This window comes from Erythranthe guttata, chromosome 13 (genome assembly GCF_056151865.1).
Source record: "Erythranthe guttata isolate IM_541 chromosome 13, IM_541, whole genome shotgun sequence".
Classification (NCBI taxonomy): domain Eukaryota; kingdom Viridiplantae; phylum Streptophyta; class Magnoliopsida; order Lamiales; family Phrymaceae; genus Erythranthe; species Erythranthe guttata.
Window position 1 is genome coordinate 12531701 of NC_142545.1, and position 13790 is coordinate 12545490.

General features: G+C 34.1%; 1 protein-coding gene across 1 annotated transcript; it reads left to right on the forward strand.

Moving 5' to 3' along the window:
- LOC148765943 (uncharacterized) lies at positions 1-629 on the forward strand. The gene is made up of 2 exons (XM_088812437.1): positions 1-16; positions 121-629. Exons 1-2 carry the CDS (start codon positions 1-3, stop codon positions 627-629), a joined length of 525 nt encoding a protein of 174 aa, XP_088668563.1.
- Positions 630-13790: the final 13161 nt, after the last annotated feature.

Genomic DNA, 13790 nt, shown 5'->3' on the forward strand with positions numbered 1-13790 from the left:
ATGTTGAATCCTAGCTGTAATTAGTTTTAAATAAATAAAAAATATAAAATTAAATACAGATTGATCGATTATGAATAATGAATAAACAGTTAAAATATACACCGTAATTCATTTAAACAGTTAATGTGACTAGATCCAATCCGATTCCCAAATGGAGATGCCCTGAGCCGGAAGTGATTAAGCTGAATTTTGATGCATCAGTTAACGTTGCGCTTGGAAGTGTGGGTATCGGAATAATGGCGAGGTCTCATACGGGAGAATGCGTAGGTTGGTCGTCACATTTCCTGTTGCAAAGTCTTGATCCAACGTCGGCGGAAGCTAAGGCTGCATATTATGCGATGATCTTTGCACGAGAGAAAGGTTGGCGAAAAATTATTGTTGAAGGTGACTCAAGTACTGTAATATCATCGATTAATGGCGCCACAGAAGATCGATCAATGCATGGGGCTATCATTGCAGATATTCTTGTTGCTAAGGGCTGGTTTGATGGGTTCTCTGCTAGGCATATTAATAGAAAAGGGAATCAAGTTGCACATGAAGTAGCTCGACTTTCACTTAAGGGTCCAAATCTTTTGCCGAATCTCCCTTTGGTGATTCAAAATATTGTAAACTTTGAAGCTGAAGATTAATATAGTCCAATGTTTTATCTCAAAAAAAAAAAAAAAAAATTCATGTAATAGTACTTAGGGCATCTCCAATAGAGTCTCCAAATTGGGTCTCCAAATTCTATTTTGGAGACCCAAATGGAGACCCGGTAAAATTTTACGGTCTCTAAAAAAAATCCACAATGGGAGGGCTCTATAATTTTGAGTTTCTAAATCATGTTACGGATTATTTTATGTAGTAATTTGTTTATGGCTCAAATTTTATTCATAGACGAGATTGTAGATAGTTAAATTTTTTTTTTTTTTTTTTTTTGAAATAGTAACTTTCATTAGATTATATCTGCCAAAAAAACAGGCAAGTCATCACCTTCTTTACAGTCCATGGCCAAATGTTTAGCCAAGTGGTGAGCTAATCGATTACCAGAACGCTTAACAAAATTAAAAACACAATACTGAAACGATTTAGCAATATTTAGACAATCTTCTAATATAGCACCGAAAGACGAGGCATCCCGTTCTTGAGCACGAAGAGCACTTATGATTTGGAGATAATCGCCTTCAATTATAACCGACTCCCAACCCTTTGCTTTCGCCATATTGATCGCAAGCAAAGCCGCCTTTGCTTCACACTCCACTGGCAGTAAACTCCCTCGGAAGCTCTCGACTTTCCAACCAACACAATCACCTCCATTGTCTCGAGCAATAGCAGCAATAGAAAAATACAATTCGCCTCTAGGTACAGCAGCATCAAAATTGATCTTTATTACGCCACTAGGAGGTCGAGTCCATTCCCTGGGATGAGCAATCATAGGCTTGACAGTAGGCGGCAGTTGTGCTTCCTTAAAAGTTTCCAAAAAGGCTTGACCCCAACTCGTTAACTCTCCAGCTGGGATTCCCGTTTCACCAATCTTTTCTTTGTTCCTATTATCCCACGCTTTCCAAGCAATTATAGCTGCCAATTGGAATTTACTCGAGCTCAAGTATTTCTTCAGTTTTTCCATCAAATCCCACGGAGATTGATAGCTTGAGGCTGGGAGTTCGACAAACGGCTGCGACCTCCAGACCCTATCCATGCCCCTGCATTCAATAATAACATGAAGTGGATCCTCAAGCTTTAGGTTACAAAAACCACATAATGGAGAGCTAGCAATTTTTCGGCGGAAAAGTTCTGCATTTGTGGGGAGGATGTTCGAGCAAAATCTCCAAAGAAAGATGCGAATTTTCGGTGGTATGGATACATTCCAAATATCTTTCAAATTCAGGTTTGTGGTACCACTATTATCTCCCTCATCGGCACGGCCAGTTCGCTTTTCAATCAAATTACTCGCAAGGATATTGTGATAGCTCGATTTAACTGAAAATCGACCATTACTGGAAAAGGTCCACACCCATCTATCCATAGCGTGAAGGTTGCCTATCGGAATTGCCAAAATACGTTCTTGATCAATCGGCCAAAAAACCTCTTTGATGATATCGAGGTCCCAAGTCTTCGAAGAAGGATTGATTAAATCCGCCACCCGATTTGGGAATGCTGTGGACACCGACCGTGTAGTAAACACTCTACCGCTTCCTCCGTCTTTAAGCCACGGATCCGCCCAAATTGATGTGCCAACTCCATTGCCAATCCTTCGCCGAATTCCCGCCCTAAGGTAAGGAATAACTTTAAAAAATACTCCTCCAAGTTGCTGATGGTCTAGACCCAATATTTGCCGATAAGATGTAACCTTGGGGGAAATATTTTGCTTTGATTATTCGAGAGAGAAGAAGATTCGGACAGGTAAAGATTCGCCACGCTTGCTTTGTAAGCATAGCCATATTAAAAGATTCCAAGTCTCTGAATCCAAATCCACCCTCGTTCTTCAACTTACACATATCAGTCCACGATTTTATTTGAACAATCTTAATTATTTTTAATACACATTTTGATCCAAAAAATGAAAATTTCTTAAAAGATATGAAATATTGAACTACAATCGTTGGATATGATTTCAATTGATCTCGTCCATTAAATTATTGATTGATTTTTTTCCAATAAGTGGATCTTTAGTAATTGCTATATAAGCTCGGCACAAAGATGCATCCTCTTCAGAAGAAAAATTAGGACCCCTTGAACTTCCTTCAAGATCTTCCATTACTGTCAAAAACTAATTAAATAGTAAGTGATTAAACTAAATATAAAAAAATTAAATTTGTTAAACCTAAAAACAAAATAAATTAACTACTAAAAAAACTAATTAAATATTTTTTTAGTAACTAATTAAATACTTAATAATTATAAGATTTGTAAACCTCCACTAATTGTGCACCGCCTTTAACCTCCACACGTGTATTTTTTTTTTCTTTTTTTTCCCCTTTCTCTCTTTTAAACCTAACGCCTCGCCTCTTCTTCCCACATTTTTTTCACTCTGTTCTTACGCAGCAGTAACAAAGAGAAAAGTAAAAAAAATGTGCTCCTAATTTCTTCAAGAATTGAAGTACACCCAACCCCCTACTTCTAATTTATTCATTCTCTCAGCCATAAAAATCCAATCAAGTTTCCAATTTCTACAAGTATTGAAGAGAAAAAAAAATAAAAAAAAAACCTCACAATTTGAAGATTTAGAAGTGATGAAGAAGATGAAAAACAATTAGAGATATTTATGTTTTTTTCATTATTTTTTCTTACCGTTGAAAACCAACAGTTATATTTGTAAAGGGAAAATTACAGTTTATGTCCCTAAACTTTATCACTAAAACGATTTATGTCCTCAAACATTTCAATCCACGAAATATGTACTCAAACTTGCCACTTTTGATCACTTTATGTTCTGTCGTTAACGTCGGCAGCTAATTTCGACGGAAATAGCACGCGTGGCTCACGTGACGTCTATGTGGCCGTTAAATGTCGAGTTGTACAACACTCAATGCCTACTTGGCTGACAAAATGTGATGTGGAGCGACACGTCATTCTCCTCCCCTATTTCTATTCTAAAATCCCTAATTCTCCAAAAACCCATTTCGAAAATTGCAGAATTGTCTTCTCAAGTTTTTGAATCCTTAGTTTGTGTATATATATAACAAATCAGAAATTATGTGTTTTATTAAAGTACGGGAGTGTTTCCTGGAGGGCGGACAGGACTAGGTCGCGATGCGCATCGGTGCACCATAGCTTGGAGGTGACGAACAGTTCGCCGCGGCTCTTGATCAGGCCGCCGCCCAATGCCTCCGCAGCGGCGCGGCCGACAATTTCTTCTGTGCCGCAGATCGTTGCCGAGTCGAAGTGGCGGTATCCGGCGGCACTGGCCCCGACGAGGAGTTGTACCAGCTATTCCGCTGGTACCGCGGAGGCGGCAGATGCCCCAGTCCCGAAGCCTATGGCCGGCATCTTGGTCAGAGTTCAATTCCACTTCTGGAACTTGTATAGTATCCATTAATTTCTCAAATTCGAAGTTGATTAAATATATAACAGGAGAAATTCACCTCAATTGAAGGATTCAAAATGGGGTTTTGGAGAATTAGGGATTTTAGAATAAAAATAGGGGAGAAGAATGACGTGTCGCTCCACATCACGTTTTGTCAGCCAAGTAGGTATTGGGTGTTGTACAACTCGACATTTAACGGCCACAGAGACGTCATGTGAGCCACGCGTGCTATTTCCGTCGAAGTTAGCTGCCGACGTTAACGGCAGAACATAAAGTGATCAAAAGTGGCAAGTTTGAGGACATATTTCGTGGATTGAAATGTTTGAGGACATAAATCGTTTTAGTGGTAAAGTTTAGGGACATAAATTGTAATTTTCCCTATTTGTAAATCATTCAAATTTTTATTTTTATTTAAAAAAAAAATCAAAATTTAAATTCAAGAAATTTTGTTTTGTTTGAAGCTGGGTCCCATTAAATAAGAGTCTCCAAACCAATACCTAAATTTTGAACCAAGTTTGCATATTTTGCAAAAATCTGAAAATTTAGAGCCCCTTAAAACTTCTTATTGGTGTTGGATTTTGTTGCAGAATTTCTATATTATGCAGCTCAATGGAGTTTAGAGACTCCATTGGAGATGCCGTTATTACTTATTAAGGTGAACAAATGCCATGTGTTTAGTTTCCGACCAACCTTCACAAATTGGATACTCTGCCGTGATGGAATTAGGGTTGTGCTTCTTCCACCACTTCATTTTAAATTCACCAGAATACATTATATTTTGGGGTTTTTGTGCATAAGTCCCCAACCAAGCATCTTTATTATTCTAGGTTTAGGGGCTATATTTCTTTCACCAATAAGCCCATCCCTTTAATATTTATTATAAATAAAAGAAACATTCATGCATATGACAATATTACCCAACCCTTTATACCCAATTCTTAATTGTAACCTAAATTTAATCATTGTCCACAAAATGCAATTTTGACCACAAAAATTTAATTTTGACTTTTTTTTTTTTAAATTGTCAAAAAAAAAATTTCCGCCAGTCGCCGGTGTTGACTTTTCGAAAATTTTTTTTCTTTCAGATTTTTTCGCCGGTTTCCGGCGTTGACTATTTTTTTCCTTCCGGAGTTTTTCGCCGATTTTCGACGTTGACCGGCGGTCTCCGGCGTTGACTTTATTTTGGGTTTTCCTAAGTTTTTTTTGTTTTGTTTTTTTTTTTACGTCCGCCGCTAAACGTTGACCATAATTTTACTGTCACTGACAATAAATTAACGTAATAATATTGTCAATGAAAGTTAATTAACGTAATTGTACTGCCGTTGACAATACATTTATTTAATTGTTCTGCCGTTGACAGTAAATTAACGTAATATTATTATTTTTTATTTTTTGTTATTTTTTTTTATTTTTTTTGATTTGTTGACAAGTCAACGTAATTATATTACTGTCGTTGACAGTAAAATAACTGTAAACACATAATAATAATATTACTGTCACCAACATCAATATTATTATTTTTTTTTGATTTTTTTTTTGTTTGAGTTATTCACGGAGTAACGTAATAATATTATTGTCTATTATTGTAATATTACTGTAAACACAATAATATTACAGTTGTTATAGTAATTTTGCTGTCAACCAAATCAATATTATTATTTTGTTTGGATTTTTTTGTTTGTTTGAGTTATTCACGGAGTAACGTAATAATATTACTATCTATTATTGTAATATTACTATGGTTGACGGTATTATTACTGTTGTTATAGTAATATTACTGTCACTCACAGTGATATTAATTCTTTTGCCTTTTTATTATGTTTACATTTGTTAAACGGTCAACATAGTAATATTACTCTATTATACAATAATAATGAGTTTTGTTGTGTTAATATTATTGTACGTTCTAGAGATTAATATAGCAATATTATTGTGTTAAACTGTAGTTTAGTTAATTTTACTGTGTTTAACAGTAATATAGTTAATATTACTGTCAATCACAACAATATTGTTGTTTAAACGAAAAAAAATGTTACAGAAAGAAAAAAAAAATCGAAAATTCAACGCCGGAATCCGGCAGAAAAAAAAAATTGAAAAAAAAAAGTTTTTGGTCAAAATTGAATAATTTGAGGTCAAGTTGAGGTTAAATTAAGTTAAGTATGAAATTAGAGCATATTAAAGTATGATGGTTATCTGGACCATGTGTGAACTTATTGGTGAAAAAGTTTTTTGTCTGGATCTATTTATGAATAAGTATGTATTGATGAACTTATTTGCAATGACCCCTTATATTTTAATCATATAAGATACGAGCATTAAAATAATGATTAGCCAAGTTTGCAATTCTCTAACTAAATACTCCCTCCATTCAAATTACATGTCACTTTAGAAAAATTACGTTCTAATTCTCTCATTTTGTCTCTTAATTTCCCCGTTCTCCCTCTCTATTATTAATTGCAAATATAACTAGCTCCAATTTTTATTTATTTTATTGTCCAACAACTACAATCATAAGTTTTATTAAAAAGACATAACTGCATGATCAATACTAATTATATTTAACTTTTTCACGTGAAGAATGACAAATAAAGGGTATATTAGTCTATAGATGAATTTTCTCCTCAAATTTAGTCATATTTATTGGTTTTCTTAGTTTTTGAACAAATACCTTAAATGTCACATAAATTGGCATGGAGGAAGTAGATTTTTTAATCTTATACCACGACGTAACTACTACTTATTGAAATAAAATAAAAAATAGTCGACAAAATAGTGAGGAACCCCCACCCCACCTCATTTGTTTGGTTAGAGCAACTCCAATGGAGTTATCAAATAGAGTATTCAAATATTTAACCACTGTTTACATATCATAAAATAGAAATTTTTAATTCCAACGGAGGTATCAAATGAGGGTTCTATTTTGATAATTCAACTCATGGCATGTAAATATACTTGCTGGAAATTGAGTTATAAAAAATGTAACCTTCTAAACATTCAATCACAAGGCGACATGTGACAATTACAAACATAAATGTCCAATTGATAATTAATTTGATAACCATGATTGGAGTAGATGAATTTGGGCGAGCAGGGCCTAGGCCCAGGGCCCAGTTCATGGTGGGGCCCAAAATTTCAATTATCTTTTATATTTTTATGTTTATCTTCTTCTTTTTTCGTTCTGAATTCATGGTGTTTTTTACTCTTCACGCCTTTTCAGTTTTAATTTTTATTTTTTACGATTTTTCTTCATCCATTTACTGCTTGAACTATTTTCAATATTCACCTTTTCTCTCTCATCTCAACTACTACCATTATGTACTTTATTATCACCGTGAGGAATTTTGAAGTGACCTAATTACTATATTATTTATTTCTTTTAGTAAATAAAAATAATTTTTTTAATTCCGTAACATATTTTTTCTATTGATTCTGGCAATGGAAGGCCATACAAATATATGTGATTTTATTTTATTAATAAAACAGCTTATATTATTTTAGATTTTCTTTTCCTTGTGTTCTGGTCTAATTTTTTGTCGAGTTTTAAAAAAACTACCAATATTTTGTCATTTTATTTTATTATTCTTCACTTTTTGATTTAATTTAATTTAGTCTATCATATATTCATAATCGGATTTCTTATTTGTTTATATTTTAATGATATGTATATATTTCAAAAGTCTTTTTCGAAGGGCCCGCTTTTTTTGTTCGCCCTAGGCCTCAAAATACCCCGGACCGACCCTGATATATATATATATATATATATATATATATATATATATATATATATATATATATATATATATATATATATATATATATATATATATATATATTGAGAATACTAAATGACGCCTCTCTTATGCTCTGTATTAGATACTGTAAATAATGTCAACATTGTATCCATCTAGTTTTCTTGTCTTGTTATGCTTACTAGTTTATGTACTCCTCTCATCTCTCCTCTCGGAGTGGACGATTGTCATTGAATAAAATAAACAACCTGTTGAATTTAAATGCCTATCAAAGTCCACTCATCTGTTGAGACAGACTACGTGTTACGACATTAGGTATGGTAACGGAATTCTTGTGCTGTCACAGTAACTAACCTACTAAAAGCAGAATAAAGAACACAAGAATTTAATGTGGTTCGGATAGAAATGTACCCTACATCCACGAGGACTTGCAAAACTAGTTCAGATTTAAGTGTACATTAATAAGACTTAATAAAACACTAAAGACTCCCTCTTTATGTGATACGCCGTTCTTGCACACGACTCGAACTTGTTGATAATCAAAGCAATTCCTCCTTCGCACTCTTGGACTTCCTCCAATGTTGAACTCCCTTCAAACGGCGGATCGACCTCTCCCGAGATCTTTTAAGCACTTCTCCCGATACGCCGATCTTCTTTATGGTCTGGTAGAAGAAACCTGTTCTGTTGCCACACCTGATGTGCCAACAGGGCTGCAGCACGGGCTGCACCCTTCAAAGCCTTTATGCTGGGATTTGTCTTATTAAAGCTCCATAGGACTCATATGAGGTTGAGGGCCTTATATAGGCACGAAATCCACCACCCTAAACCTAACTTGGGCCCTAAGAAATCGATTAACTAGGTAATAGAATTCTAGTCGATTTCTACTTCTATTCTAGATAAGTACAAAAGATACCTAACAAGAATATAATACATGGAAATAAATCTAAGTCCTAATAACAATATTACAAAAATAGGACTCTAATTAATTCCAAAATAAACATGAAAAACAAATCTTTGCCAATCTTTAATTTCCACATATGGCGGATTTCTTCAATCTTCACAAACAGAAATCTGGTGCCAACACAACCAATGTCGTGTCGATAATGTCTTTATGATATGCATCCTATATGCAATTTCCAAATCTCTTTAATAGATTTTCTTCTCTCTAGTGAGATCATAAACTTGTGCTTGCGTACAATGGAGTTGGAGGAGAACTTTCCAAAATAGTTGAGTTTCTACCAAGCAATTTTTTGACAATAATGACACCTACTACTAACTTCATATAGCAAAGTTCATGAATTAATTACATGCTTTGGGTAATTACTTTATAAATGATGTTTTCTTCATGTCGGTCTTGATATTTATATCTTTTTATAAAATTTAGATTATTCATCTAGTGAGAGTTGGTTGACGAGCAACAACATTTATTCTGCAGAAGAATTTGGTTGACTATATTTGCTTAGAGTACATGTGTGCCTCAGCAGAGAGGTTCTTTGTTCTAAGTAGAGTGTTGGCAGTCATTTGTTAATTCTCTTGTTGACCGCCCTTCCAACTTCCACTAGTCTGTTAAAGCACATCGACCGGTGCTACCTACGTTTGTCTAATAATCCGAGGTATATAAATTCTTTTTTTTTTGGGGGGGGGGGGGGGGGGGGGGTTGAATTTGTGTGTGTGTCAATGGTTCGATAATTTATTTATTTATTTATTTATTTATTTATACAGTAAATTATCTTTGATGGAAGATCATACGATAAGAGGATGGTTACAATAATAATGGTTGAGTTTGTTAACATCTCACTACCAACGTATATGTCAACATTAGGGTTGGTAAGAAAATAATAGATTGTAATAAGTTGATACAAATTAATTTATAGAAATTGACCTTAAACAAAGAATAATTGATTTTTTAGCCCCGTTATGTCCAAATAGGAGCATTAATTTAAATGAATTTGTGGAATTGAGTTGATTTGGGTTTGAAAATTTTGTTATTTAAGAAAAATAATTTTCATTCTAAATGTCAAAAAATCTGATTTATGATTTGTTTGAATGTTTTTTTTTTTGGATAGAAATTGAAATATTCATTAGAATTTTATTGACGTGATTTTAATTTCAAGAAATTTAATTTTCTTAAAAAATAACCATTTATAATATCTATTTTATTATAAGTTTTATATTATAGATACATGAAATATTAAAATTAAGATTTTAAAATTCGTGTTATGTTGAACTTTTAACTTGATGTCGCTAATCTTGGACCTAAAGTTAGAGGCCCTATTTGAAAAACCCTAGTTTTAAATATTTTTGTGAAGCATGAAAAACCCTATTCCAAGGATGAATATATATACATCACTTCGCTGTTTTTTTCACTTTCACGCTTCTCTCTGTAAGCGTTTTCCGTCAGATTGTTGATTTTGTTTTCATTTTTTCTGATCGCTGAAAGATAATCCAACTAGGTGAGTATTTCCTCCTTCGGCTTTAATTTTATTATGCATTTATTTTGATTAGTTTTGGATGGGAATTGTGTTATAGTTGAAAACAATGGTAGATCTGGTCGATTTGTTCACAGGGTGTTTTGTGTTTTTACAGTTTTATACTCTTATTTTGGCATCTGAATTGAATTTTGTGTTGTTTTACTTATTTCTCCTAATATGTATTTCTGTATTTTTGCATATCTGGTGTTTAAGAAAAATAAATGTATGAACGAGAAGATGATCCTCAACAAGGAAGAAATGTAAAACCAAACATCAAGAAGGAGGTGGCTAGTGGCAGTGGTGGATCATCTCCCCCACCCCCTCCGCATCCACCTCCACCCCAACCCCTTCCACCTCCACTTCCCCAACACTCGGATGTCTTCCACCTCCACCTCCCCAACACCCGGATGTTTTCAACAACATTCTCGATGCCTTTCAACTTATGCTCCATACACAGACAACAATGGAGCTTCTACTTGAACAAATTAACGTTCAACTCAACCATAACCATATAGGTAGGTATATTTATTCTTTATATTATTATCTTATAAGTTTTTATTATTATTGATTTAATATATATATATATATATATATATATATATATATATATATATATATATATATATATATATATATATATATATATATATATATATATATATATATATATTCCAACTTAACTCAAAACTTGTAGGTAATGATTGGGATGGTTTAATCTTTCATTGGTTTTAATTTGTTCGGTAACCGAGTGGTGCTATGTTTCTAGTTCCCTTATTTTCTACGTTATTATGTTTTATCAAAATATTACATCAGCAGTTGTTTAATTTAGTTGTTTAATTTAGATTTCAGTAAAAGAGTGAAATTGGTCTTGATTGTGTTACTTGTGTAGTACAACGTTGCACGTGTTTGCATGACTGTTATGTGGTTATTTTATTGTGGTCGTTTAGTAGAAAGTGAGTATGAAGAATGAACCTTATGCTACTTGTGATTATATTATGTTAATATGTGTCGTTATACTGCTGTGACATGAGCAGAAGTTGATGTGCCTTACAACCTATTTATGTATTCCTTCGGAGAACAAGTATGTAATTTCACCCTAGAACTGCGGGCCAGGGATGGGATCAATTAGCGATATGCCTTACTAGTCAAGTATTAAAATAAGCGATCTACTCATGTCAATGGCAGGCCTCGGTTGTGGCTCCGTATCTATTGCTAGAACCCCCGAAGAACAGGCTGATTACGAGCAATGTATGGCTAGGCTCGGAGATAGAGGATTAAGTTCAAAAAACTCAAGGTTAGGGTCCTTCTGGCAAGGGATAAACTCTATATGCGACATCATCAAGAAGGGGAGATTATTCGTAATGGTAAATACAAACTAATTAATGTATATTATATTGAATATGTTTACATATTATGAGTTTGTGTTGGGCACTGCTGCAGAAGCCGATTATCTTGCCGATCCAACATGAAGAAATCCTAGATAGTGAGTTGCGCATCATCCGCAAGTTTCAATACATCATAATGGATGCATGTATATATTAGTCTTCTTATAATAAAATAAATGAATAAAGCAAAGAAAAAAGAATATTTCGCATTTAGTATTTCTGGACATTTTTATTTTGCCTTCAAGTCTTCTCATCCGAGAGAAGTCTAACAACAATGGGTTTTCAATTTTTTTTCCTTTTTTTTGTATGTTCCGTCTATTCTTGATATTTTTTTCTTCTGTACGGGATCATACACTTGTGCTTGCGTACACTGGAGTTGGGAAGTGAACTTTCCAAACCGGTTGAGTTTCTACCAAGCAATTTTTTGACAATAATGACACATACTACTAACTTCATAAAGCAAAGTTCATGAATATTACTTGCTTTGGGTAGCTATTTTCTAAATAATGTTTTCTTCATGTCGGTGTTGATATTTGTATCTTTTTATACAATTTAGATTATTTCATCTCGTGAGAGTTGCTTGACGAGCAAAAACATTTATTGTGCACAAGAATTTGGTTGATTATATCTGCTTAGAGTACATGTGTGCCACAGAGAGGTTATTTTCTCTTAGCAGGGTGTTGACAGTCATTGTTAATGCTCTTGCTGACCACTCTTCCAACTTCCACTAGTCTGTTAAAGCACATCGGCCGGTGCTACCTGTGTATCAATGGTTCGATAATTTTTTTTCCAATGCAGAGCATGTGGTGGCCTTAGAAATAATGTAACGGATAAGCTTAAAGATGCGACATATATTGTCTGCTCTCATGTACGTGTTAATTTTAATTTCAATTTACTGAGGTGAAATATCCATCGGTTTTTATTTATTTATACGGTAATTATCTTTGCAAGAAGAGCCTACGATAAAAGGATGGTTACAATGATTATTTGTTATGTTTGTTAACATCTATCTACCAAAGTATATGTCAAACATTAGGATTTTAAGAAAATAATAAATATCAATATATTGGTACAAATTAATTTATAGAAATGAACCTTAAACATAGAATAATTGATTTTATAACCCCATTATATCCAAATAGGAGCTGTAAATGAAATGAATTTGTGGAACTGTGTTGATTTGGGTTCGAAAAATTTGTGCTTTTAGAAAAATAATTTTTATTCTAAATTCCAAAACGCCTGATATATGATTTGTTAGAATGTTATTTTTTATAGAAATTGAAATATTTATCAGAATTTTATTGACGTGATTTTAATTTCCAGAAATTTAATTATCTTAAAAAAACTGTTTATAATATTTATTTTCCTATAAGTTTTATATTATAGATAGATGAAAGATTAAAATTAAAAAATTTAAAATTCTTGTTATCTTGGACTTTTAACTTGATTACGTCACCTTGGACCTAAAGTTAGAGTAGACACGGCCATGGGCTGGTTTTGGGCTCGGAATCGGCCCGTTGACGACCCGGCCCAACCCGTTGACCGGTGAACCGGCCCGGAACCCCTGAACCGACCCGTCGTTCGCAGGACGGGCCCGGTTCTATGAAATGGTGAACCGTGAACCGCCGGGCCGGCCCGGCAGTTCACCCGGATTTAAAAAAAAAATCAAAAAACTTCAAAAAAAAAAAAAGCAAATAACGGCTAGTGTACCGGCCCGGGTAAACCGGCCGTTATTTGTTTTATTTTTTAATTCCTTTTTCCCCCAATTTTTCCTATAAATACACTCACACCCCAATTTTTCCTATAATTTACTTATTCATCAAATATTTCCAAAAAAAAATCAATTTTCCGGGCCGACCCGGAACCGGCTCGGATAGGCCCAGAACCGACCCGAATCGGCGGGCAGACCCGACCCGCCGAACCGTGGATATTACGGGCCGGTTCCGATTCCGGAAAATGTGAACCGTGAACCGGTATGAACCGGCCCAAACCGGCTCGTGGCCGTGTCTAAGTTAGAGGCCCTATTTGAAAAACGCTATTTTTTAATTTATTTTTTTTAGGACGAAAAACCCTATTCCAAAAATGAATATATATATATACATCACTTCGTTGTTTTCTTCTCTTTTATGCTTCTATCTGCAAGCGTGATTGCTGATTTTGTTTTCATATTTTTTCATCG